This window comes from Pseudophryne corroboree, chromosome 9 (assembly GCF_028390025.1).
Source record: "Pseudophryne corroboree isolate aPseCor3 chromosome 9, aPseCor3.hap2, whole genome shotgun sequence".
NCBI lineage: Eukaryota > Metazoa > Chordata > Amphibia > Anura > Myobatrachidae > Pseudophryne > Pseudophryne corroboree.
In genome coordinates, this window is record NC_086452.1 from 249,566,913 (window position 1) to 249,591,302 (window position 24,390).

Below are 24,390 nucleotides of genomic sequence, written 5' to 3' on the forward strand. Positions count from 1 at the left end.
GCGAGAAACCCAGTGGTAGGAGGAAGAGACGCCGATATAACAGATGTAGAAAGCAATGGCGGAGACAAAAGCCGTGGAGCAAACCCCTTCCCCCCCGACAAAAGAGAATTTAGTGGTTAATTTTTCAGCATACACATTATCGGATTTGAAAAATAAGGTCTTATCTAGAGGCCTCTCATTTGTGCCCACCAACACATTTAAACCTTTTCAATTGGAAATTGAGCAACATTGACTATGCCAATTGAAGCTCAAAGAACACTTTAGGAGGAGCACTAATGAGTCCACTAATAGTGAGGAGATCCCTATAGCACTTCATAAACGATTACCTCGATCTATATTTGACCCACCATCAACAAATCCTACGATAAAAACGTTTATGCATATGTTAAGCAGTGAAGTCAACAGAGTAGCTGCAAAACCAGTACTGATTCGACATCATTTGAGTAGGGCAGTATTTCAAGCTTTACAAGAGTTGACTAATAACCCTAATCTTGTATTTAGACCGGCTGATAAGGGAGGTGCCCTTGTCATCCAGGCTACCATCAAATACATTGATGAAATTAAGAAACAACTGTCTGATGTCATGACCTACCGTCTTCTTGATAGAGACCTGATGAATTTGTTTAAACAAGAATTACAAGACATGCACATTTTCCTGTTAGATAGTGTTAGACAAAAGGAAGTGTGCAAATTACAAAACTTTAACGTGAGTCCTTTCTTTCTGCATTTTAACACTTTAAATTGCTACTTAACCGTTTCATATTTTGTTATTTAGACACAAAGATGTTTGTTTTGTTGTAGGCTGTTCCATTTAAGTATTATATCCTCAGGACTCCACATGTGTGATGTTACAATCTGGTTATATGTACAGTCTGAGTATGTAACTCTCCAGGCATTGAAATCAGTGTGTTTTGGTGGAGCTACAGGCTTTACTCCCAATTTATCAAGGCAAAGTCCGATGTACACATCCTCTAGGGGTAGCCATCTAATGATTGGGGAGATATTGACTATCTTCTGTATTAGATCTCCAGAGAATACATAGCCAGTCCCAGAACAAAATGGGGGATATTTATTCTCTGGGTAAATATCTGGTGGCATATACCATTTACTGTTTTTGTCACGTATGGGAGGTTGATTTTCCATTAAGCATCCAGTGAAATAATTAGTTCTTGGAGGTTGATCTGGTTTCAAAAGCTTGTTTACTAAATATTCTGTATTAATAATCATGTCACTGTCTGTCTTCATTACATATGTGGCTTGTGGACAGTATGTGGCTACCCATACGAAACCCATCATTACCTTAATGGTTAGGTTATGGTAGGTGTCTAAAAAATCCTGTTGGATAATGTCATGATATTCCTGACTTTCATTCATAAGAGCGTGTTCAGAATCAATAGTTAACTTCTTGTCATGGCCCAATAAAAATAGCCTTAATATCTTGACCCCAAATACAAAATCCTCTTTTCCCCAAGTTTGTCTTATAGCTTGTCGAGCCTTATTCTGCCATCTTTCCACAGTCACAAGCAGAATAAGGAATGGAACATGTTCTTTACATTTATTAGGTTCATTTATTGTGTACTTATATCTCTGCAGCATTTCCAGAGATTCACCAGATGAATTAGTTTTTAGCACCACAACTGTAGTAAATGAAGAGTTACTGGATCCGTTTAGTGTTTTTTCAAGATATGGATTATCCAGCTTTACAGAATTATTTCTTTTAACATTCATTAACGGAACAGGATAGCATGGACTAAAGCCTCCCAGAGAAACCCAGCAGTAATTACTTAGGATAAGTAATGTCAAACTAAGAAGAGCTGAGAACAGGAAGAATATGAGGATAAAAGTCTTGTTCCTGAATAAGTAGCAATTTGTCTGTTTCAAATGAAGCATGATAAAATAAATCAAAAGCACTGCACCAGTTTATGCTTGTTGTCATTAATTATTGTAATGTTTGTTTCTGTAGCTGTCCATGTAGAGCTATTTTCCTTCAATTCTCTTCAATCATCCCTTAAAAGAAAAGCAGAAATAAAAATATATTAGTATAGCTAGTAGAGGAAAACATTCCGCATCTTCTAATTAAAGTAACTTTTCTCCAACAATCTCTCCATTTCAAAGAACCACCAAAAAAACGTAGACACACAGTATGTGGAAGTATGAAGGTAAATTACATTATTAGGACATGCATTCTGTGTAGAGCAGGTGGGATCTGCCCACACATGGATGAAAAGCCAGGTGTGAGCACACATAATGGCTGTAGTGTAGAATCAGACTGGAAGACTCTGCCATGAGGACAGGCTGTGGCCTGTGTATGCGAACCAACTGGGGTTGGGAAAGCCAGTCAGAGCTCAGGATGCTAAGCCTATACTTGTAGGAGACTGGGAAGGCCACCAAACTCTGGGATTGAGCTACATGTGACTGAGAAGAAGCCATGCTGGTGAGCCTGTTGAATATAAGTAGGCCTTACTGTACCTGTGAGAAACAAGATTGAGACCATGAGTAGCTGTGACAGCCATGCCAGGCTGAAGCCTGTTGTAATCTTGAAAAGGAGCAGGCAGAGACTTTGAGAGACTTTATTTGCAGACTAGCTCCCCAAGGACAGTCAGGGGTGGAGAAATGAGTCAGTGCTCATAATGGGGGTTATGTATTTGTTATGTTTCATTTATGCTGCCAGTAAAGCATTGTTCCGTTTATTTACCTGAAAAGCTGTGTTTGGATTCTGATTAAGCACTGCACCAACACACTTCTCTACTGAGCTTATTACCCGAGGCATCACAATTGATGGAGAGGTGGCATGCAAGAAGTCTACACAGAAAGTGGATTATAGCAGCCCAGTAGAGGTATGGACGCATACTGCATGACATAACTGGACTTGCTAGAAAGTCAAAGAAACTAGTGAATGAAGAAAAAAACAAGTCTGTAGAAGTATTGAATTGTCTGCATATGTGCAAAAATGTGGTGCAAAATTTGCTAAAAGTACAAATGTATGGTATTTGCCAGCAATGTTGAATATACGATGTCCTTGAAGAAAAAAAAATGTTAATGGGAAAGGTGTATTTTATTTCCTTTTGGTTTCAAGCCTATGACTAGCTCATTATGGACAAGTTGTGTCTAATCTAGTATGTGGACATTCCTTTTGTAAGAAGGAAGTTAAAGAGAAAGTGCTGTGGTACTGTATATGCTGGTCATTGTAGTGCCACGTATTGCTGTACTGAAAACACTTTATTATAACAGGTGACAACAAAAGTGGTTGCTGTGTTATACTGTGATGAGATAACATTTGAAAGCCAAGTGTTACAAGTGAAATAAAAAAAAACTGCTAATAGGAAAATGTACACTTAAAATTTAAATTGAAAGATATATTTTTTTCTTTTGAGAATAAGGCAAGTTGTTCATATATGTATGATGTGCATATAAATATGGGAAATAAAAAAAAATATGCTCCCAGAAGGGGCCTGATGCATGCAAATGTTCAAACTGGAGAATTGCAAATCCCAGTTGGGTATTTACAGGCTGGTAATTTATGCCAGCGGGTTACCTGCCTTTTGAAAAAGACGCCCTGCTGGCATTTGAAACGCGACAAGGACACAGGTTCACCGATTTTTGGAATGCTTTTTCCCCTGCTAGCACTACAGCAAGGTACCTTCATGTGGCTGCACTTGGGAGTAAGGTTTGCACACTGTCTATCCACATTTATCCCTCCAGTGTTACCATTTATCTCCCCCACTGTGTGAGCCTGCATACACTCAGCGTATCCTCACTGCTCTGCACTTTGGGCGTAGACGCTGGTGCCCGCCCTCCACTGCAAACACAGACGCTTCCCGCCGTTCGGCATACTAATGGCACAGGACTGCCCAGGATTTTCATATATACGGTGAGTGACATGCAAATACTTTTGAAACTCTTGTGCTTTATATCATTATAATTACGCAATACCTTTGGAGCCTCCACTTTACCTCGCTGCCTTTGAGGTACTTTACATCTCATGAAAAAGCCTTCACACATTGACCGCTACATATTGTGACATGTATCTAGTAACTAGTCATTTTAGTCAGTTTTGAATAATAGTGTATCTTTCTTGTTTTTACATTTATTTGAATTAATCTGAAACAAACCCCTGGGAGGTTCATTGATATTGTGTTTTGCTTTAATAAACGTTTTTAAAATTTGTGTATTGCTAAGTGCCACTTCGATTTATTGTTATTGTGTGCTTTGTTTGAAGGGATTGGCAATTCCCTCTTCCCAGTGGCTGAAGTCATACATTATATAACACTACCCATCAGAGCACCTAAGCCTTTTTTGTTGTATTCCCTTTTCTTTGCACTCTGGAGGTAAGGCTAGAAATATATACTACTGCCCCAGTATAATAGAAATATGTTGTAATGCCCCCCTTTTAATAAAAATACATAGTAATGCCCCCATTATAACAGAAATATATACTGTAGTAGTACCCCCGCATAATAGAAATATATAGTAATGTCCCACATTACAATATATATAGTAATGCCCCATAACAAATAATAGACATTACAAAATAAATAGATAGTAAGGCCTCGATAATAACAGAAATATATATTAGTGTCCACATTAAAATAGAAATATATAGTAATGCCCCCATAATAATAGAAATATATAGTACTTTCACATTACAATATGAATATATAGTAATGCCTCCATAATAATATACATTTTTATTAGTGTCCACATTATATAAAAAAATTAATTACTCCACACAGTGAAGCCAGAGACATGCCCAGCCTGTAAAGAATAAAAGCCGCTCAGTGCCGATGCGTCACTTGAGCCGAGTGGAGGGAAACAGTTGTACACTGTGGTAAAAAGCACCCAACCCAGTCCCCAGCTCCTCTCTTTGTGCCAGCCGCAAGGAGAAGAAGCATGAGATGAGCTCATGAAGTCACCATCACTCTCTCTGTAGTCCTAACATAGTGGGAGGTGCCATCATGCTGCCGAGCACCATGGTCTTGTTGCTGGCAGCGCATTGAAATTGCAGTAAGGGCAGTCACAGGGTCATACTGCGTACCTGCTGCCAAATTCTTAAGGGTACTCCATAATACCCGAGCATACCTGCATACATGCACCAATGAGGATGAGACTCTGTTGTTGCCATGAGATCAGAGTGTTATGACTGACTAGGGCTCACAATTTGGAAACGAGAACCTTACAGAAAGTTAATATTTACAGTCTTGTGAAGAGTAATGCTACAGTATGTGATATAATGCCTTCATGCAACCTAGATGGAACTTTAAAAGCTGCTGAATTTGTGAGGAAGTGAAGTTGTCTCACACTTCAAAGCTTGAAGCAAGTAGAAAAGCTAAACTGGATCTGAAAATAAAGACCTCTGTGAAAAATTATCTTTAATCTGTGCTGATGAAACATGTTAGTCATCATATTTTCAAGGTCCAAAAAAGTGGATGCTCAGGAAAATCCAAGAGATATGAGTTGTACTGAAGTTGGAAATAGACATAAAAATCATGAAATTAAGTTTATGGATCAGTGGAACACACAGTTGAAGAAAAAGATAGTGTATGCCAGAATTGCTGTCAAAACAGCCAGTAAATGGACTGTCAGTCCCACAAATATAAAGGAATAAAAGAGAAGAAGAAACTGATTCTTGTGCTGTTTTCCAAATTAATACATAAAATGGATGGATTTATAAAAAACAATATTTTAACACAAACATGTAAAATACAAATAATTGCATAACATTTTCATAGAACTTTCATAGAATGCCGAGAATCAATATAACATTTTTATGCCACATAAATTGCTGCAGTAGGATCCTGGACTAGTTGTGGGAGCAATATTCCAAATATAAATACTTAAATAACAGCTAGTATTACCTAATCATGTATTGTGTGGAGTCCAGACACAGTCTCTCAGTCAGCATGCATGCTTGCTGTGCGATATCCACTGGGTATCCAATTGTATGCTGTAATAGGCAGGATCAGGTGTCCAGAGCTCACCAGAAGCAGTTTATCAATAGTCCATATCAGGATCCTTGGTAATCAGATACAATATGTAGGCAGAAGTAGAAGCTTGACGCATTTCCCTGGGCACGGCTACCCAGCTTCATCAGAAGTTATTCCCAGTACCAGCAGTCTATTTAAAACATTTTAATGAGCCCACTAATAACAGCTGACAATGTATAATTAAGTAAACCATCTATCAAAATTAATTGTAATATACAGTATGGAGCTGGCACACCTATATATACACACACACACACACACACACACACACACACACACACACACACACACACACACACACACACCCATATATTTACATTTATATACATTATTGAACAGTAATAAAAAAAAAATAGCTGTAATTTTTTATTCATTTTTAAAAGTTATTAAACAATAGCAGCCACTGCTAGTGTAACACTGACATCTTTCAATTAAAGAAAAAACTCCCCCACCCCCGAAGCCTCCACATGCGTGCGCACTGCGCTGCCTTATCGTGGATATCGAGCGGGACTGACAATGAGGTAAGAGGGTGCTTCACTCGGCCGTCTCTCCTCTCATTGGAAATGCTTGGGAGGAGCTGCACGCTGCAGCTCCCCGTTGCTTTAGCCAACTGCCACTGCCATCCGACTCAGTGGATTCAAGCAGGCAGCTGCCGCATCACTCCTCCATATCAAAATAAATAAATAAATAAATAAATAAATAAATAAATAAATAAATAAAATTGTTAAACTGTGGTGATGAATCAGCGGCATGGGGGGTTTCTGCGTGCGCTAGTGCTATGCATATCACATAGGTGTATTTAAATAACAAAAATGGAGGCAGAACCTTTAACATATGTAAGGTTAAAAGCTTAATTAAAACAACTGAGGGAGGTCACATGACCACAAAAATGTACTCACTGTGTAATTTAAGCAATTAATCAGTAGGTGTTGGCCAATGGGTGTGCCTTTAAGTGGTTTAATATAACCATTTATTTATTAGGAACAAAAATAAAATTGAAATACGTGATAACATTATTCTTAATACTTCTGGCAGTAATTAGTGTTCAGAATTGCTTATGTGCCTATCTGTTTTGCAAATCCAGACAATGGAATTTGAGCACATTCTTCTTGGCAAAATTTACCGTCCCTATGTCCTGCAGTTTGGATGGCAATCATATGTGAACATTAATTTTTAAGTGTTGTAATGGATAGACAGTTGAATTTAGCTATCTGGGGCTATGCACCTTGCATGTAACTCACATACCCAGTACTTGCATACCTACCAACTGTCCCGATTTTGGCGGTACAGTCCCGCGTTTTTCACGGTCTGTCCCGCTGTCCCACCCGTGTGTCGCGGTGTCCCGCGGGTGGGGGGCAGTTGGGAGATCCCCCCCTGTCACTCGCTGCTCTGAGGAGAGCAGCAGTGAATAGACGCTGTGCGCATGCGCACAACGTCTATTCACGGCAGAGAAGGACAGGGGGCATGGTCAGCAGCTCTCACAGCGCTGTCCATGCCCCCATAATGATGAAATCAGGGGCGTGGCTTGCGATCAAGGCACTTTCCACTAGGCCATGCCCCCTTTTCGATAGGCGATGCCCTTAAAAAATCGGGCTTATTGTCCCTCTTCATATGTTATCAATGTTGGGAGGTATGTACTTGTGGGGGCAAACTTACATCCAAATGTTTAACCATTTAAAACATGCAACCTGCACAATATACAGTAACAACCTGTAAACTCACACAGAATTAGTACAAAAAAAAACTTGTGAATAAAAAGACCTGCTTCTGGCTGGTGAGTTTGATAGAAGTCTGCACAGATCAGTGAGATCCATGCTGTCTTCTCTGTGTAAAAGTAAAAAATGGTTAAACATCAGAATAAAGTAACACCCTCCCAAACTCCCCCCCCCCCCAAAAGACAAAAACAAAACTGTACATAACGAGCCCCAAACTCCTTGAGCTGGTCCTGGTTTAAAAATACGGAGAACATATATGTAGGTGTCCACATGTATTTACCAAACAATCAACAGTCTTTTGGAGCTGGCTCTGATTCTAGAAATATGGGGGGAAAAATGAGTCCCCCAAATTTTTAGAACCAGCACCATGCTCCACTGGCAGGGTGTTTTGCCACAGCCAGAAGACAGATTTGACGGGATCCCCCGCTGAAGCATTACTAACTCCTAATTATTCAGCCCAGGCTGGGGTTTCCCGGGGAAGTTGGGATCCCCCAATAAAGGAGTCACCCCTCTTCAGGTCACCCAAGTCATCGGCTGAAGCCTGGGATAATACCCAACACCCATGGGCAGTGGATGCCAAGTTGATAGCAGTATGATATCAGTGAATGTTAGAATAATATTTTCTTTTACAGGAGGACTATAAGTCCCAGCAAGCCTCCCCCCACATGCTGGTACTTGGAGAACCATAAGTACCAGCATGCATGGCATTAAGGGCCTGCTAGTACCTATAGTCCCCATGTAAAAGATATATTAAAAGAAAGACAGAACACACGTACTGTACAAAAGATAACTTATATTTCTCTGACGTCCTAGTGGATGCTGGGAACTCCGTAAGGACCATGGGGAATAGCGGCTCCGCAGGAGACTGGGCACAAAAGTAAAGCTTTAGGACTACCTGGTGTGCACTGGCTCCTCCCCCTATGACCCTCCTCCAAGCCTCAGTTAGATTTTTGTCCCCGGCCGAGAAGGGTGCATTCTAGGAGGCTCTCCTGAGTTTCTTAGGTTTTTTATTTTCAGTGAGACCTGCTGGCAACAGGCTCACTGCATCGAGGGACTAAGGGGAGAAGAAGCGAACCTGCCTGCTTGCAGTCAGCTTGGGCTTCTTGGCTACTGGACACCATTAGCTCCAGAGGGACCGAATACAGGCCCAGCCTTGGAGTCCGGTCCCAGAGCCGCGCCGCCGGCCCCCTTACAGAGCCAGAAGCAAGAAGAGGTCCGGAAAATCGGCGGCAGAAGACATCAGTCTTCACCAAGGTAGCGCACAGCACTGCAGCTGTGCGCCATTGCTCCTCAGGCACACTTCACACTGAGGGTGCAGGGCGCTGGGGTGGAGGGGCGCCCTGAGCAGCAATAAAAACACATTGGCTGGCGAAAATACATCACATATAACCCCCAGGGCTATATGGATGTATTTTAACCCCTGCCAGAATCCATAAAAATGCAGGAGAAAAGTCCGCGAAAAAGGGGCAGAGCCTATCTCCTCAGCACACTGGCGCCATTTTCCCTCACAGCTCCGTTGGAGGGAAGCTCCCTGGCTCTCCCCTGCAGTTACTACACTACAGAAAGGGTTAAAAAAGAGAGGGGGGCACTAATTAGGCGTAGTATTAATAAAACAGCAGCTATAAGGGGAAAAACACTTCTATAAGGTTATCCCTGTATATATATAGCGCTCTGGTGTGTGCTGGCATACTCTCCCTCTGTCTCCCTAAAGGGCTAGTGGGGTCCTGTCCTCTATCAGAGCATTCCCTGTGTGTGTGCTGTGTGTCGGTACGATTGTGTCGACATGTATGAGGAGGAAAATGGTGTGGAGGCGGAGCAATTGCCTGTAATGGAGATGTCACCCCCTAGGGAGTCGACACCTGAATGGCTGAGCTTATGGAAGGAATTACGTGACAGTGTCAGCTCTTTACAAAAGACGGTTGATGACATGAGACGGCCGGCTACTCAGCTTGTGCCTGTCCAGGCGTCTCAAAAGCCATCAGGGGCTCTAAAACGCCCGTTACCTCAGATGGCAGATACAGACGCCGACACGGATACTGACTCCAGTGTCGACGATGAAGAGACGAATGTGACTTCCAGTAGGGCCACACGTTACATGATTGAGGCTATGAAAAATGTTTTACATATTTCTGATAATACAAGTACCACTAAAAAGGGTATTATGTTTGGTGAGAAAAAACTGCCTGTAGTTTTTCCTGCATCTGAGGAATTAAATGAAGTGTGTGACGAAGCGTGGGTTTCCCCCGATAAAAAACTGATAATTCCTAAAAGGTTATTAGCATCATACCCCTTCCCACCAGAGGATAGGGCACGTTGGGAAACACCCCATAGGGTGGATAAAGCGCTCACACGTTTGTCTAAACAGGTGGCACTACCGTCTCCTGATACGGCCGCCCTTAAGGAACCTGTTGACAGAAAGCAGGAGAATATCCTAAAATGTATATACACTCACACGGGTGTTATACTGCGACCAGCAATCGCCTCAGCTGGGATGTGCAGTGCTGGGGTGGCTTGGTCGGATTCCCTGACTGACAATATTAATACCCTAGATAGGGACAGTATATTACTGACTATAGAGCATTTAAAAGATGCATTTCTATATATGCGTGATGCACAGAGGGATATTTGCCGACTGGCATCAAGAGTAAGTGCGCTGTCCATTTCTGCCAGAAGAGGGTTATGGACGAGGCAGTGGTCAGATGATGCTGACTCCAAAAGGCATATGGAAGTATTGCCTTATAAAGGGGAGGAGTTATTTGGGGTAGGTCTATCAGACCTGGTGGCCACGGCAACTGCTGGGAAATCCACATTTTTACCCCAGGTAGCCTCTCAACATAAGAAGACGCCGTATTATCAGGCGCAGTCCTTTCGGCCCTATAAGGGCAAGCGGGCAAAAGGCTCCTCATTTCTGCCCCGTGGCAGAGGCAGAGGAAAAAGGCTGCAGCAAACAGACAGTTCCCAGGAACAGAAGCCCTCTCCCGTTTCTGCCAAGTCCTCAGCATGACGCTGGGGCTTTACTAGCGGACTCAGGCACGGTGGGGGCCCGTCTCAAGAATTTCAGCGTGCAGTGGGCTCACTCACAGGTGGACCCCTGGATCCTCAGGTGGTATCTCAGGAGTACAAATTGGAATTCGAGACGTCACCCCCTCGCCGTTTCCTAAAGTCTGCTTTACCGACGTCTCCCTCCGACAGGGAGGCGGTATTGGAAGCCATTCACAAGCTGTATTCCCAGCAGGTGATAATCAAGGTACCCCTCCTGCAACAGGGAAAAAGGGTATTATTCCATGCTGTTTGTGGTACCGAAGCCGGACGGCTCGGTGAGACCTATTTTAAATCTGAAATCCTTGAACACTTACATACAAAGGTTCAAATTCAAGATGGAGTCACTCAGAGCGGTGATTGTGAACCTGGAAGAAGGGGATTATATGGTGTCTTTGGACATCAAGGATGCTTACCTCCATGTCCCAATTTACCCTTCTCACCAAGGGTACCTCAGGTTTGTGGTACAGAACTGTCACTATCAGTTTCAGACGCTGCCGTTTGGTTTGTCCACGGCACCCAGGGTCTTTACCAAAGTAATGGCCGAAATGATGATACTCCTTCGAAGGAAGGGAGTTTTAGTTATCCCTTATTTGGACGATCTCCTGATAAGGGCAAGATCCAGGGAACAGTTGGTAGTTGGGGTGGCACTATCTCAAGTAGTGTTGCTGCAGCACGGTTGGATTCTCAATATTCCAAAATCGCAGCTGATCCTGACGACACGTCTTCTATTCCTAGGAATGATCCTGGACACAGTCCAGAAAAAGGTGTTTCTCCCGGAGGAGAAAGCCAGGGAGTTATCCAAACTAGTTAGAAGCCTCCTATAACCAGGCCAAGTGTCAGTGCATCAATGCACAAGGGCCCTGGGAAAAATGGTGGCTTCCTACGAAGCAATCCCATTCGGCAGATTCCACGCAAGAACTTTCCAGTGGGACCTGCTGGACAAATGGTCCGGATCACATCTTCAGATGCATCAGCGGATAACCCTGTCACCAAAGACAAGGGTGTCTCTCCTGTGGTGTTTGCAGAGTGCTCATCTTCTAGAGGGCCGCAGATTCGGCATTCAGGACTGGGTCCTGGTGACCACGGATGCCAGCCTGCGAGGCTGGGGAGCAGTCACACAGGGAAGAAATTTCCAGGGCTTGTGGTCAAGCCTGGAGACATCACTTCACATAAATATCCTGGAGCTAAGGGCCATTTACAATGCCCTAAGCCAAGCAAGACCTCTGCTTTAAGGTCAGCCGGTGCTGATCCAGTCGGACAACATCATGGCAGTCGCCCACGTGAACAGACAGGGCGGCACAAGAAGCAGGAGGGCAATGGCAGAAGCTGCAAGGATTCTTCGCTGGGCGGAAAATCATGTGATAGCACTGTCAGCAGTGTTCATTCCGGGAGTGGACAACTGGGAAGCAGACTTCCTCAGCAGGCACGACCTCCACCCGGGAGAGTGGGGACTTCACCCAGAAGTCTTCCACATGATGGTAAACCGTTGGGAAGAACCAAAGGTGGACATGATGGCGTTCCGCCTCAACAAAAAACTAGACAGGTATTGCACAAGGTCAAGGGACCCTCAGGCAATAGCTGTGGACGCTCTGGTAACACCGTGGGTGTACCAGTCAGTGTATGTGTTCCCTCCTCTGCCTCTCATACCCAAGGTACTGAGAATTATAAGACGGAGAGGAGTAAGAACTATACTCGTGCCTCCGGATTGGCCAAGAAGGACTTGGTACCTGGAACTTCAAGAGATGCTCACAGAGGACCCGTGGCCTCTACCTCTAAGAAGGGACCTGCTCCAGCAAGGACCCTGTCTGTTCCAAGACTTACCGCGGCTGCGTTTGACGGCATGGCGGTTGAACGCCGGATCCTGAAGGAAAAAGGCATTCCTGATGAAGTCATTCCTACCCTGATCAAAGCCAGGAAGGATGTGACCGCAAAGCATTATCACCGCATTTGGCGAAAATATGTTGCGTGGTGCGAGGCCAGGAAGGCCCCAACGGAGGAATTTCAACTGGGTCGATTCCTGCATTTCCTGCAAACAGGAGTGTCTATGGGCCTAAAATTAGGATCCATTAAGGTTCAAATTTCGGCCCTGTCAATTTCTTCCAGAAAGAACTGGCTTCAGTTCCTGAAGTTCAGACGTTGTCAAGGGGGTGCTGCATATACAGTCTCCTTTTGTGCCTCCAGTGGCACCGTGGGATCTCAATGTAGTTTTGGGGTTCCTAAACTCACATTGGTTTGAACCGCTTAAATCTGTGGATTTTAAATATCTCACATGGAAAGTGGTCATGCTGTTGGCCTTGGCTTCGGCCAGGCGCGTGTCAGAATTGGCAGCTTTATCTTATAAAAGCCCTTACCTGATTTTTCATACGGACAGGGCAGAATTGAGGACTCGTCCTCAATTTCTCCCTAAGGTGGTTTCAGCGTTTCACCTGAACCAGCCTATTGTGGTACCTGCGGCTACTAGGGACTTGGAGGACTCCAAGTTGCTGGACGTTGTCATGGCCCTGAATATATATGTTTCCAGGACGGCTGGAGTCAGAAAATCTGACTCGCTGTTTATCCTGTATGCACCCAACAAGCTGGGTGCTCCTGCTTCTAAGCAGACTATTGCTCGTTGGATTTGTAGTACAATTCAGCTTGCACATTCTGTGGCAGGCCTGCCACAGCCAAAATCTGTAAATGCCCACTCCACAAGGAAGGTGGGTTCATCTTGGGCGGCTGCCCGAGGGGTCTCGGCTTTACAACTTTGCAGAGCAGCTACTTGGTCAGGGGCAAACACGTTTGCAAAATTCTACACATTTGATACCCTGGCTGAGGAAGACCTGGAGTTCTCTCATTCGGTGCTGCAGAGTCATCCGCACTCTCCCGCCCGTTTGGGAGCTTTGGTATAATCCCCATGGTTCTTACGGAGTTCCCAGCATCCACTAGGACGTCAGAGAAAATAAGAATTTACTTACCGATAATTCTATTTCTCGTAGTCCGTAGTGGATGCTGGGCGCCCATCCCAAGTGCGGATTGTCTGCAATACTTGTACATAGTTATTGTTAACTAAATCGGGTTATTGTTGTTGTGAGCCATCTATCCAGAGGCTCCTCTGTTATCATGCTGTTAACTGGGTTCAGATCACAAGTTGTACAGTGTGATTGGTGTGGCTGGTATGAGTCTTACCTGGGATTCATAAATCCTTCCTTATTGTGTACGCTCGTCCGGGCACAGTATCCTAACTGAGGCTTGGAGGAGGGTCATAGGGGGAGGAGCCAGTGCACACCAGGTAGTCCTAAAGCTTTACTTTTGTGCCCAGTCTCCTGCGGAGCCGCTATTCCCCATGGTCCTTAAGGAGTTCCCAGCATCCACTACGGACTACGAGAAATAGAATTATCGGTAAGTAAATTCTTATTTTATAACTTACTAACTTTTCTACCCATTTGTCGCATGGAAGTTTCTGATTTTCATGGTTGTAAATATAAATGAGTGTTAAAAATGTGATAAAACTATAGATCAGTGAGACGTCTTAATGCAAGTAAATTTTAATCCATGGTTCTTGGTGTTACCTGCGAAGCACACAGTAAAAAGTGACAGAACCATTATAGTAGTACAATCCAAATTTTGATCCGATTGTCCATTTTGGAATTATCACTCACGCAATGCAAGCCACGCATCGTTAATGATGTCATTATGTCAACCCCGTTTTCATCCCCTTGGGGGAGGTTTATTAAAATTCTAATTACGTAGTTTTTCTATTTCCTACCTGAAGAATATCTATGTATATATAGATATATATAATACACACACACACACACACACACACACACACACACACACACACACACACACACACACACACATACTGTATACTCACCTTGTTCCTTGTGTGTTCAGACCTCTTCTCCAATTAGAGCCTGCTACATGGGGATAATCCATACTCACAGATAGGGTCTTCTTCTCCAGTAGGCATCCAGGGGGTTAAAAAAAATGCATGATGTGTACCAGCCAGACCTATAGGAGCTATATGTGTATACACATATAGCTTCTCTCGGCAAATGTTGGAAGCCTTGTGGTTTCTGTAATTTGCAGAGCCACTAGCTAATCAGCAGCTGCTTCTGTGGGAGCCGTCCGCTGATTGGCTGTGAGTGGCCTGACTCTCGATCAACAGCAGGGCTGCTGTTTATTGAGAGTCAGGCAGCTCAAACCCAATAAGCGGGCTGTTACCATGGAAGTTGCTACTGATTGGCTAGCAATTCTGCAGAAGACGTAAATCATGAGGGTTCTGCTACTTGTGAAGATGAGCTATATGCGTACACATATAGCTCCTCTAAGTCTGACTGGTTCAGTTCACTTTTTTACATTTTTAAGCCCCTGGATGCTACTGGAGAAGAGGGCGCTAGGGATAGGTGAGTATGGAACCCCCGAAGTGGCAGGTTCTACTTGGAGAAGAGGACCAAACACACAGTGACAAGGTGAGCATACAGTAAGTGTGATTGATGTATTGAAGTTATACTGTTATGCTGTGTCCTGTCTTTAATTTAATATTTCTCTTTCAGCAAGGCTTGTGGGACACTGGACCATGGGATTGCAGGTTACGGCTGGAGTTGGCACCTAAATGAAACTGTAGCTTTCATAGGCAAATGCAGGGGGGGTTTCCGGTTGACCAGAAACCCCCCTCCTCTTGGCAAGTGGCTCAAATTCTGACCACAACAGCAATGGTATATAATACAAATTCTAGAACTGCCATCACATCATGCAGTTTAAGGGACAGACCAGAGCTGCTGCACATGCCCAGTGGTAGCAGCTTCTTCTACCAAGATTACTGTGTGTGTGGATCTGAGTGCTCAATCAGTGCACTGGACCAAAGAGTAGCTAGCAGGGGGAAAAGACAGGAGCCGTACCATGAGGTGGGAGAATGTGTGCTTAGAACGTGCAGTACTGGTTGTGTTATGTTTGTGTATTTAGTTATTATGGTATGTTCAACCTTTTCCTGACCACTTATTTAGATTATTTCAATATGTTTGATGCAGCCTATACTATAGACCATCTATAGTGTTAAATATTAATACTGTATTCCATACAGTATACAGTATATAAAAAGACAAATGTGTACATTAATGTGCAGGGTCATTACTAGGTTCTTTGGTCACTTCCCCAGTAGGAGATTGTGGAATGCATTTGGAAACCCCGTTCTAGAAATACTGCGTTTGCCATTGGCTTTAAAAGTAAGATCCGACCCCGTGCAACACCAGACTTTCAGTTTCATTTTAGGTGCCTTCAAGTGAAAGTTATGGCTAAAACCAAGATGGGGAAAGAACCTCTGACATGACTAGAGGAAGAAGCAAGGCCAGAACATGGTACTTGAAATGTACCCTCGCGTCTCGCTTTGCACGCCACACTTCGGGCTCGTTGGCTTCCTTTGGAGAGGAGCTTAATGGCTACACCCCCCTCCTGCAGCCATACAATTGGGACTGTACAATGCTTCTGCCAGCACTGGTGGGGTTCAGTATTATTTACTGACAGACACAATACCGATGGCCATAATCCCAACAGCCATTGACCTACAGTCAAAATACTGTCACTGTCAAAATACAGAGATTCATTATGCCGACATGTTCAAAATACCAACATAGTCAGAGTACCGACATTTGAAATGCTGACATGTCAAAATACATACTTTTTTTTGTCGATGTCGACATAGGTTGACATGGACACCATTTAAGTGTACTGCGTCCCCTCGCATGGCTCACTGCGCTCGCCATGCTTCGGGCACGGTGCCTCGCTGTGCTCAGCACACTATTATATTCCCCCTCCAGGTCCACTGGGATGGTGAAGTATGAACAAGTCTGTTTTGGGGCAAAAAGTCCTTAAAAACACATGTCAGCATTTAGACATGTCGGCACTTCAAATGTTGGTATTCTGACTATATCGGCATTTTGAACATGTTGGCATAATGAATGTCAGTATTTTGACCATGTCAGTATTTTGGCAGTCGGTCAATGGTTGTCGGTATTGTGTCCATCGGTAAGTCAACTGCTACCTGACTGGTGAGCCTGCAGTTCCACAGGCGGCACGCTCCTCTCCACTGCAGCTACTCTGTTATGAACAAGCTAAGTACCAGTTGTTTGTATAGCTGTCTATGTTTGCTTCCCATGTGTGGTTATTAGTATATATTGCTGTGTAACTCTCACTTATACGTATACTGTATGTGTGTTCAGTAGTACATACAGTATTAATGTGTCACTCTCACCTAAGCATTTATATGTACACTATAGATATTGCTGTCTCACACTATCCTATGTGTGTTTATCAGTATATATTGATGTGTCACTCTCATCTATACATATCTATGTACGCTATACATATTGATGTGTCTCACACTCCACTATGTGTGGTTATCAGTATATATTGATGTGTCACTCTCACCTATGTGTATCTATGTATGCTATAGATATTGCTGTGTCTCACACTCACCTATGTGTGGTTATCAGTATATATTGATGTGTCACTCTCACCTATGTGTATCTATGTATGCTATAGATATTGCTGTGTCTCACACTCACCTATGTGTATCAGTATGTATTGATGTGTCACTCTCACTATGTGTAGCTATGTATGCTATAGATATTGCTGTGTTTCACACTCACCTATGTGTGGTTATCAGTATATATTGATGTGTCACTCTCACCTATGTGTATCTATGCACGCTATACATATCGCTGTGTCTCACACTCACCTATGTGTATCAGTATGTATTGATGTGTCACTCTCACCTATGTGTATCTATGTATGCTATAGATATTGCTGTGTCTCACACTCACCTATGTGTGTTTATCAGTATATATTGATGTGTCACTCTCATCTATACATATCTATGTACGCTATACATATTGATGTGTCTCACACTCACCTATGTGTGGTTATCAGTATATATTGATGTGTCACTCTCACCTATGTGTATCTATGTATGCTATAGATATTGCTGTGTCTCACACTCACCTATGTGTATCAGTATGTATTGATGTGTCACTCTCACCTATGTGTATCTATGTATGCTATAGATATTGCTGTGTCTCACACTCACCTATGTGTGTTTATCAGTATATATTGATGTGTCACTCTCATCTATACATATCTATGTACGCTATAGATATTGCTGTGTCTCACACTCCACTATGTGTGTTTATCAGTACAGGTTGAGTATCCCATATCCAAATATTGCGAAATACGGAATATTCCGAAATACAGACTTTTTTGAGTGAGAGTGAGATAGTAAAACCTTTGTTTTTTGATGGCTCAATGTACACAAACTTTGTTTAATGCACAAAGTTATTAAAAATATTGTATTTAATGACCTTCAGGCTGTGTGTATAAGGTGTATATGAAACATAAATGAATTGTGTGAATGTAGATACACTTTGTTCAATGCACAAAGTTACAAAAAATATTGGCTAAAATTACCTTCAGGCTGTGTGTATAAGGTGTATATGTAACATAAATACATTCTGTGCTTAGACTTGGGTCCCATCACCATGATATCTCATTATGGTATGCAATTATTCCAAAATACGTAAAAATCCGATATCCAAAATACCTCTGGTCACAATCATTTTGGATAAGGGATACTCAAGCTGTATATATTGTGTTACTCTTGCCTATGCATAATTATGCACGCTATATATATTGCTGTGTCTCACACTCACCTATGTGTATCAGTATATATTGATGTGTCACTCTCACCTATGTGTATCTATGTATGCTATAGATATTGCTGTGTCTCACACTCACCTATGTGTGGTTATCAGTATATATTGATGTGTCACTCTCACCTATGTGTATCTATGTATGCTATAGATATTGATGTGTCTCACACTCACCTATGTGTGGTTATCAGTATATATTGATGTGTCACTCTCACCTATGTGTATCTATGTATGCTATAGATATTGCTGTGTCTCACACTCACCTATATGTGGTTATCAGTATATATTGATGTGTCACTCTCACCTATGTGTATCTATGTATGCTATAGATATTGATGTGTCTCACACTCACCTATGTGTGGTTATCAGTATATATTGATGTGTCACTCTCACCTATGTGTATCTATGCACGCTATACATATCGCTGTGTCTCACACTCACCTATGTGTATTAGTATATATTGATGTGTCACTCTCACCTATGTGTATCTATGTATGTTATAGATATTGCTGTGTCTCACACTCACCTATGTGTATTAGTATGTATTGATATGTCACTCTCACCTATGTGTATCTATGTATGCTACAGATATTGCTGTGTCACACCTACGTGTGGTTATCAGTATGTATTGATGTGTCACTCTCACCTATGTGTATCTATGTATGCTATACATACTGCGGTGTCTCACACTCACTTATGTGTGGTTATCAGTATATATTGATGTGTCACTCTCACCTATGTGTATCTATGCACGCTATACATATCGCTGTGTCTCACACTCACCTACGTGTATCAGTATGTATTGATATGTCACTCTCACCTATGTGTATCTATGTATGCTATAGATATTGCTGTCTCACACCTACGTGTGGTTATCAGTATGTATTGATGTGTCACTCTCACCTATGTGTATCTGTGTATGCTATACATACTGCTGTGTCTCACACTCACCTATGTGTGGTTATCAGTATATATTGATGTGTCACTCTTACCTATGTGTATCTATGCATGCTATACATATTGCTGTGTCTCACACTCACCTATGTGTATCAGTAAATATTGATGTGTTACTCTCACTTATGTGTATCTATGTATGTTATAGATATTGCTGTGTCTCACACTCACCTATGTGTGGTTATCAGTATATATTGATGTGTCACTCTTACCTATGTGTATCTGTGTATGCTATACATACTGCTGTGTCTCACACTCACCTATGTGTGGTTATCAGTATATATTGATGATGTGTCACTCTCACCTATGTGTATCTATGCACGCTATACTGTACATATTGCTGTGTCTCATACTCACCTATGTGTATCAGTATATATTGTTGTGTCACTCTCACCTATGTGTATCTATGTATGCTAGAGTTATTGCTGTGTCTCACACTCACCTATGTGTGGTTATCAGTATATATTGATGTGTCATTCTCACCTATGTGTATCTATGTATGCTATAGATATTGCTGTGTCTCACACTCACCTCCGTGTGGTTATCAGTATATATTGATGTGTCACTCTCACCTATGTGTATCTATGTATGCTATAGATATTGCTGTGTCTCACACTCACCTACGTGTGGTTATCAGTATATATTGATGTGTCACTCTCACCTATGTGTATCTATGCACGCTATACATATCGCTGTGTCTCACACTCACCTATGTGTATCAGTATGTATTGATATGTCACTCTCACCTATGTGTATCTATGTATGCTATAGATATTGCTGTGTCACACCTACGTGTGGTTATCAGTATGTATTGATGTGTCACTCTCACCTATGTGTATCTATGTATGCTATACATACTGCTGTGTCTCACACTCACCTATGTGTGGTTATCAGTTTATATTGATGTGTCACTCTTACCTATGTGTATCTATGCACGCTATACATATTGCTGTGTCTCACACTCACCTATGTGTATCAGTATATATTGATGTGTTACTCTCACTTATGTGTATCTATATATGTTATAGATATTGCTGTGTCTCACACTCACCTATGTGTGGTTATCAGTATATATTGATGTGTCACTCTTACCTATGTGTATCTATGTATGCTATACATATTGCTGTGTCTCACACTCACCTACGTGTGGTTATCAGTATATATTGATGTGTCACTCTCACCTATGTGTATCTATGCACGCTATACATATCGCTGTGTCTCACACTCACCTATGTGTATCAGTATGTATTGATGTGTCACTCTCACCTATGTGTATCTATGTATGCTAGAGATATTGCTGTGTCTCACACTCACCTACGTGTGGTTATCAGTATATATTGATGTGTCACTCTCACCTATGTGTATCTATGTATGCTATAGATATTGCTGTGTCTCACACTCACCTACGTGTGGTTATCAGTATATATTGATGTGTCACTCTCACCTATGTGTATCTATGTATGCTATACATCTTATGTGACACAAGCAGTTAAAAGCCATATTAAGATCATCTGTATTAAAAATAAATCAATTTCTGCTCATTAGGGAAGTTACAATTAATTTAATATCTACACATTAATCCATAGCCGACATTAAACTTGTCTATAATGCAACTAGCGTTACCCCTAGCAGCTAGCATTACCCCTGGCTACTAGCATTACACACCCCTGGCAACAAGCATTTCTCCTGGCAACGAGCATGATACCCGTCCCACTGCATGAAACCCCTGGCAACATGCATGGATCCCAGAGCAAGAAACCCCTGAGTGTAAGATAGCCATGCCCATTTTAGCAAGGCCACTCCCATTCACCGACGGATGTCACAGGCTTGAGCACCCACCAGCAAAATCGTAAATTGGCACCTCTGTCTAGCACAATGTACAGAGGTTCACATTCTGCAAAGCTGTCAGTTACATTAGTACATACCATCCAACCGTGATCCTCTGCCTGATATTCAGTTGCCTACTGTGACATAGTATCAAGCATATCATCCTCAGTGTTCAATTTGATATTCATTTTTTATGACCCCCGTTAGACTTATTCTCAGTGCATGACAGACCTCATGGCTGCTGTGCGCCGCTCCCTTGACATGGATCGTCAAGGGGAAGGCTGTCAGTCTGTTTATTCAGCACAGGACAGTAGTTACATCATGGCAACCTAGATGGTGCCGAATCTCCTGTTCTCTGTTAATGGATTATGTTTCCTAAGGGAATTTGCTCCCATGGTGTTCCCTGCATTTGCAAGTTTAACTGAACCCCATTTTGTTTGTGATTCAGTGTCATTTAGAGATCACTATCTAATCCTAGGACAGTTGTCTCAAGTATATTGCGGTAGAGTTTAACCTTGCATGGATGGTTTTCAGCTATATTACCTTAACACGGTCTACGACTGGATAATGTTTTTCCCTCCAGTGGCAAGCACATTTTCTTACTGTGATTGCACAGTCAGAATCCACAGGATGTCAGTTTACACAGGCTGTTTCTTATCAAATCAGGTCAGTTAGGGTGTCCTTGTGAATCAAAGATGTTATCTGGCTTATTCCTTATTAGTTAGGTATGATTGTGTATAACAAGTCAACTGCCCAATTACATAACCGTCTAGATTACACTGTTATCATACTTCTAAATCACAGTTCAACTGATTTAATTTCAACCTTGTCTTAGAGTAGTATGATACTTCACTGCAGTGAGTTTTCTTCAGTCTGAAGCAGCGGTTGCAACGGCTGTCAGGGCCTTGACTGTTGATCTGGTGGTGCATAACGATGTTCAGCACAAAGTTCCCACCATCAACACTGTTCAGTATGCCAGATTTTATAATTGGAGTTCTAATAATTAATTTGCCACAAATTTGGAAGGTAGCTTGGCATATCGCTTGACTTGATTTTTTCATTCTGTCTAACAGCATTATTCAGTCTCCAGGGGTGGCTAGTTTAAGTTTGTATATTCCAAATACGATCATTGGTCACTCCAATTGGGTCATTGTGACCACATACGTGAGTCTCCTAGACTTTGATGCTGTATAACTATGTTGTTGGCTTCCCAACCTTTTGGACAGCGTTATTGACAACATTGCCTATCAATGTGCTCAAGCTCCAAGATAGTTTTCTGACTTTCTTAGGAGTCTAATTCTTTACGCCAGGCAGCATGTTCACATTTTATCGTACTCCAACAACAAGTTTGGCAGTGTAACACTGTGGTGGTGTCCTATGTACCTCATCACGGGGCTGCAATAACAAAGGCAGCCAGATTCTTTTCTTGGGCACAGATTTTTGTTCCATGCTCTTCAGAGTGTTTATTCTTGGTGTGGGAACTTGACAAATGGACTTCCTCACAAAAAATGTTTCTCACGGAGTAAGCAATCCTGTGGTCCCACAACAGTTACTTCGGAAGTTAGGCCTTCTGCGAGTGAATCTCATAACCTCTCAATACTCATTTGAGGTTCCATAGTTTTGCATGGAATCTAGATATTGGATAGCTTACACTGTGGATGATATATCTATTCTAGGGAATTTTCATCTATTGTATCCAATACCACTGACACCAATGTTGTCTCAGGTTCTCACGCATGTCAGGAATTCCTATATGTTGGTAATCCTAGTGACTCCAGTCTGGCGTTATAATATGCAGATATTCCCAGAACATTGGTAGGTCCACAGTGACATCTTACACTTAGGCCAGACTTCCTGCAACATAGTCCTTTGCTACATTATGTCCTTTCTCTGTTGGCTTTACTGGCGTCAGTATTGTAACAAGGCTAAAACTGTTTCTCTCTTGGTAGTCCATACTGCTGTATGCAGCAAGCCGTTTAGTTCAGAGCTTAGAAATTCCTTATCTGGTGGGGTGAATGTAAGAGTTCATATCTACAGGTTTTAGCTCTCTTGTTTCTTGGCCTCCAGTCAAGGAGGGATTGGAAGCTGCTTACAGCTTTATTTTGCAAGAGTAGATTTTAGTTCTGTAAATTTAATTTCAGTGGCATTTGGCTTTTCTTCCAAAAGTCTGAACCATTTTACAGGGTGTGGTGGTTATTCACTCACCATTTCGCCTGCCAATGGCACCATGAAATCTTTATCTGGTTTGATTGTCTCTCACACAGACTCTGTTTTGGCTCTTATAGTCAGCAGATCTTTGATTTGTTACTTAGATGCTGGTTTTGCTTATGACTATTGCCTCAACTGAGCGTGTTTCCGAGTTCGGAGTATTGTTTTCCAAACACCTTTTATCATATTGGAGGATTACAAAGTGGTTCTGCATATGGTTCCTATGTTCCAGCCAAAACTTATTTTGTCTTTCCACTTAAAACCAAATTATTCTCTTTGTAGCCAAGCTCTACTGATTTTCTTATACAAGACTTCCTCTGTCTACCACACAAATTCTCTTCTGTTCCTTTATAATTCATAAAGGCAGTTGGACAACTGCTATGCAGGCCATTGTGTGTTTCTCTACTCAGTTATCACTCAAGCATTTTCTAGTATTGGGTGACAAACACCACACCAAAGGTCAGCGTATTCCACTAGGGTGGTGGCTAATTCCTAGGCAGTGCGACCAGAGGCTTCGGCAGTACAAGTCTATCGTGCAGCTACCAGGTTCTATGTCCACATGTTTCAGGTTTTTACCTCTGGCAGCATCCATTTTGGCTGTACAGTTCACCGGTCAGGCAGCCTGAGCATCCCCCCTTCCCCCCGGGGTGGGTATTGACCATGTTGTCCCATAGTCCAGTGTCCCACAACCCTTGCTAAAAGAGAAAATAGGATTTTTGGTCACTTACCATTGAATACTTTTTTCTGGGTTTCCTACCTCATGCTCAGTCATGTGAGGTTTGGTTCTTGGCCACCTTTTTCCTACTGGTTTGTTTGATTGTTTTAACAGTTGCACTGGGTTACTGCTACTCCTTACTGGCCTCTTTTAAAAAATCCTGAAAGTCTGGGGTTGCAGGGGAAGGATCTTACTTTTAAGGCTACAGTTTAATTTAGGTGCCAACTTCAGCCCCAATCTGCAATCCCATCGTTCAGTGT

General features: G+C 42.3%; 1 protein-coding gene across 1 annotated transcript; it reads right to left on the reverse strand.

Moving 5' to 3' along the window:
- Nucleotides 1-519: 519 nt before the first annotated feature.
- Nucleotides 520-6,109, reverse strand: LOC134956948 (beta-1,3-galactosyltransferase 2-like). Its single transcript, XM_063938780.1, has 2 exons — nucleotides 5,856-6,109; nucleotides 520-2,007 (listed from the first exon to the last, which is right to left on the reverse strand). Exon 2 carries the CDS (start codon nucleotides 1,888-1,890, stop codon nucleotides 772-774), a length of 1,119 nt encoding a protein of 372 aa, XP_063794850.1. The 5' UTR covers nucleotides 1,891-2,007; nucleotides 5,856-6,109; the 3' UTR covers nucleotides 520-771.
- Nucleotides 6,110-24,390: the final 18,281 nt, after the last annotated feature.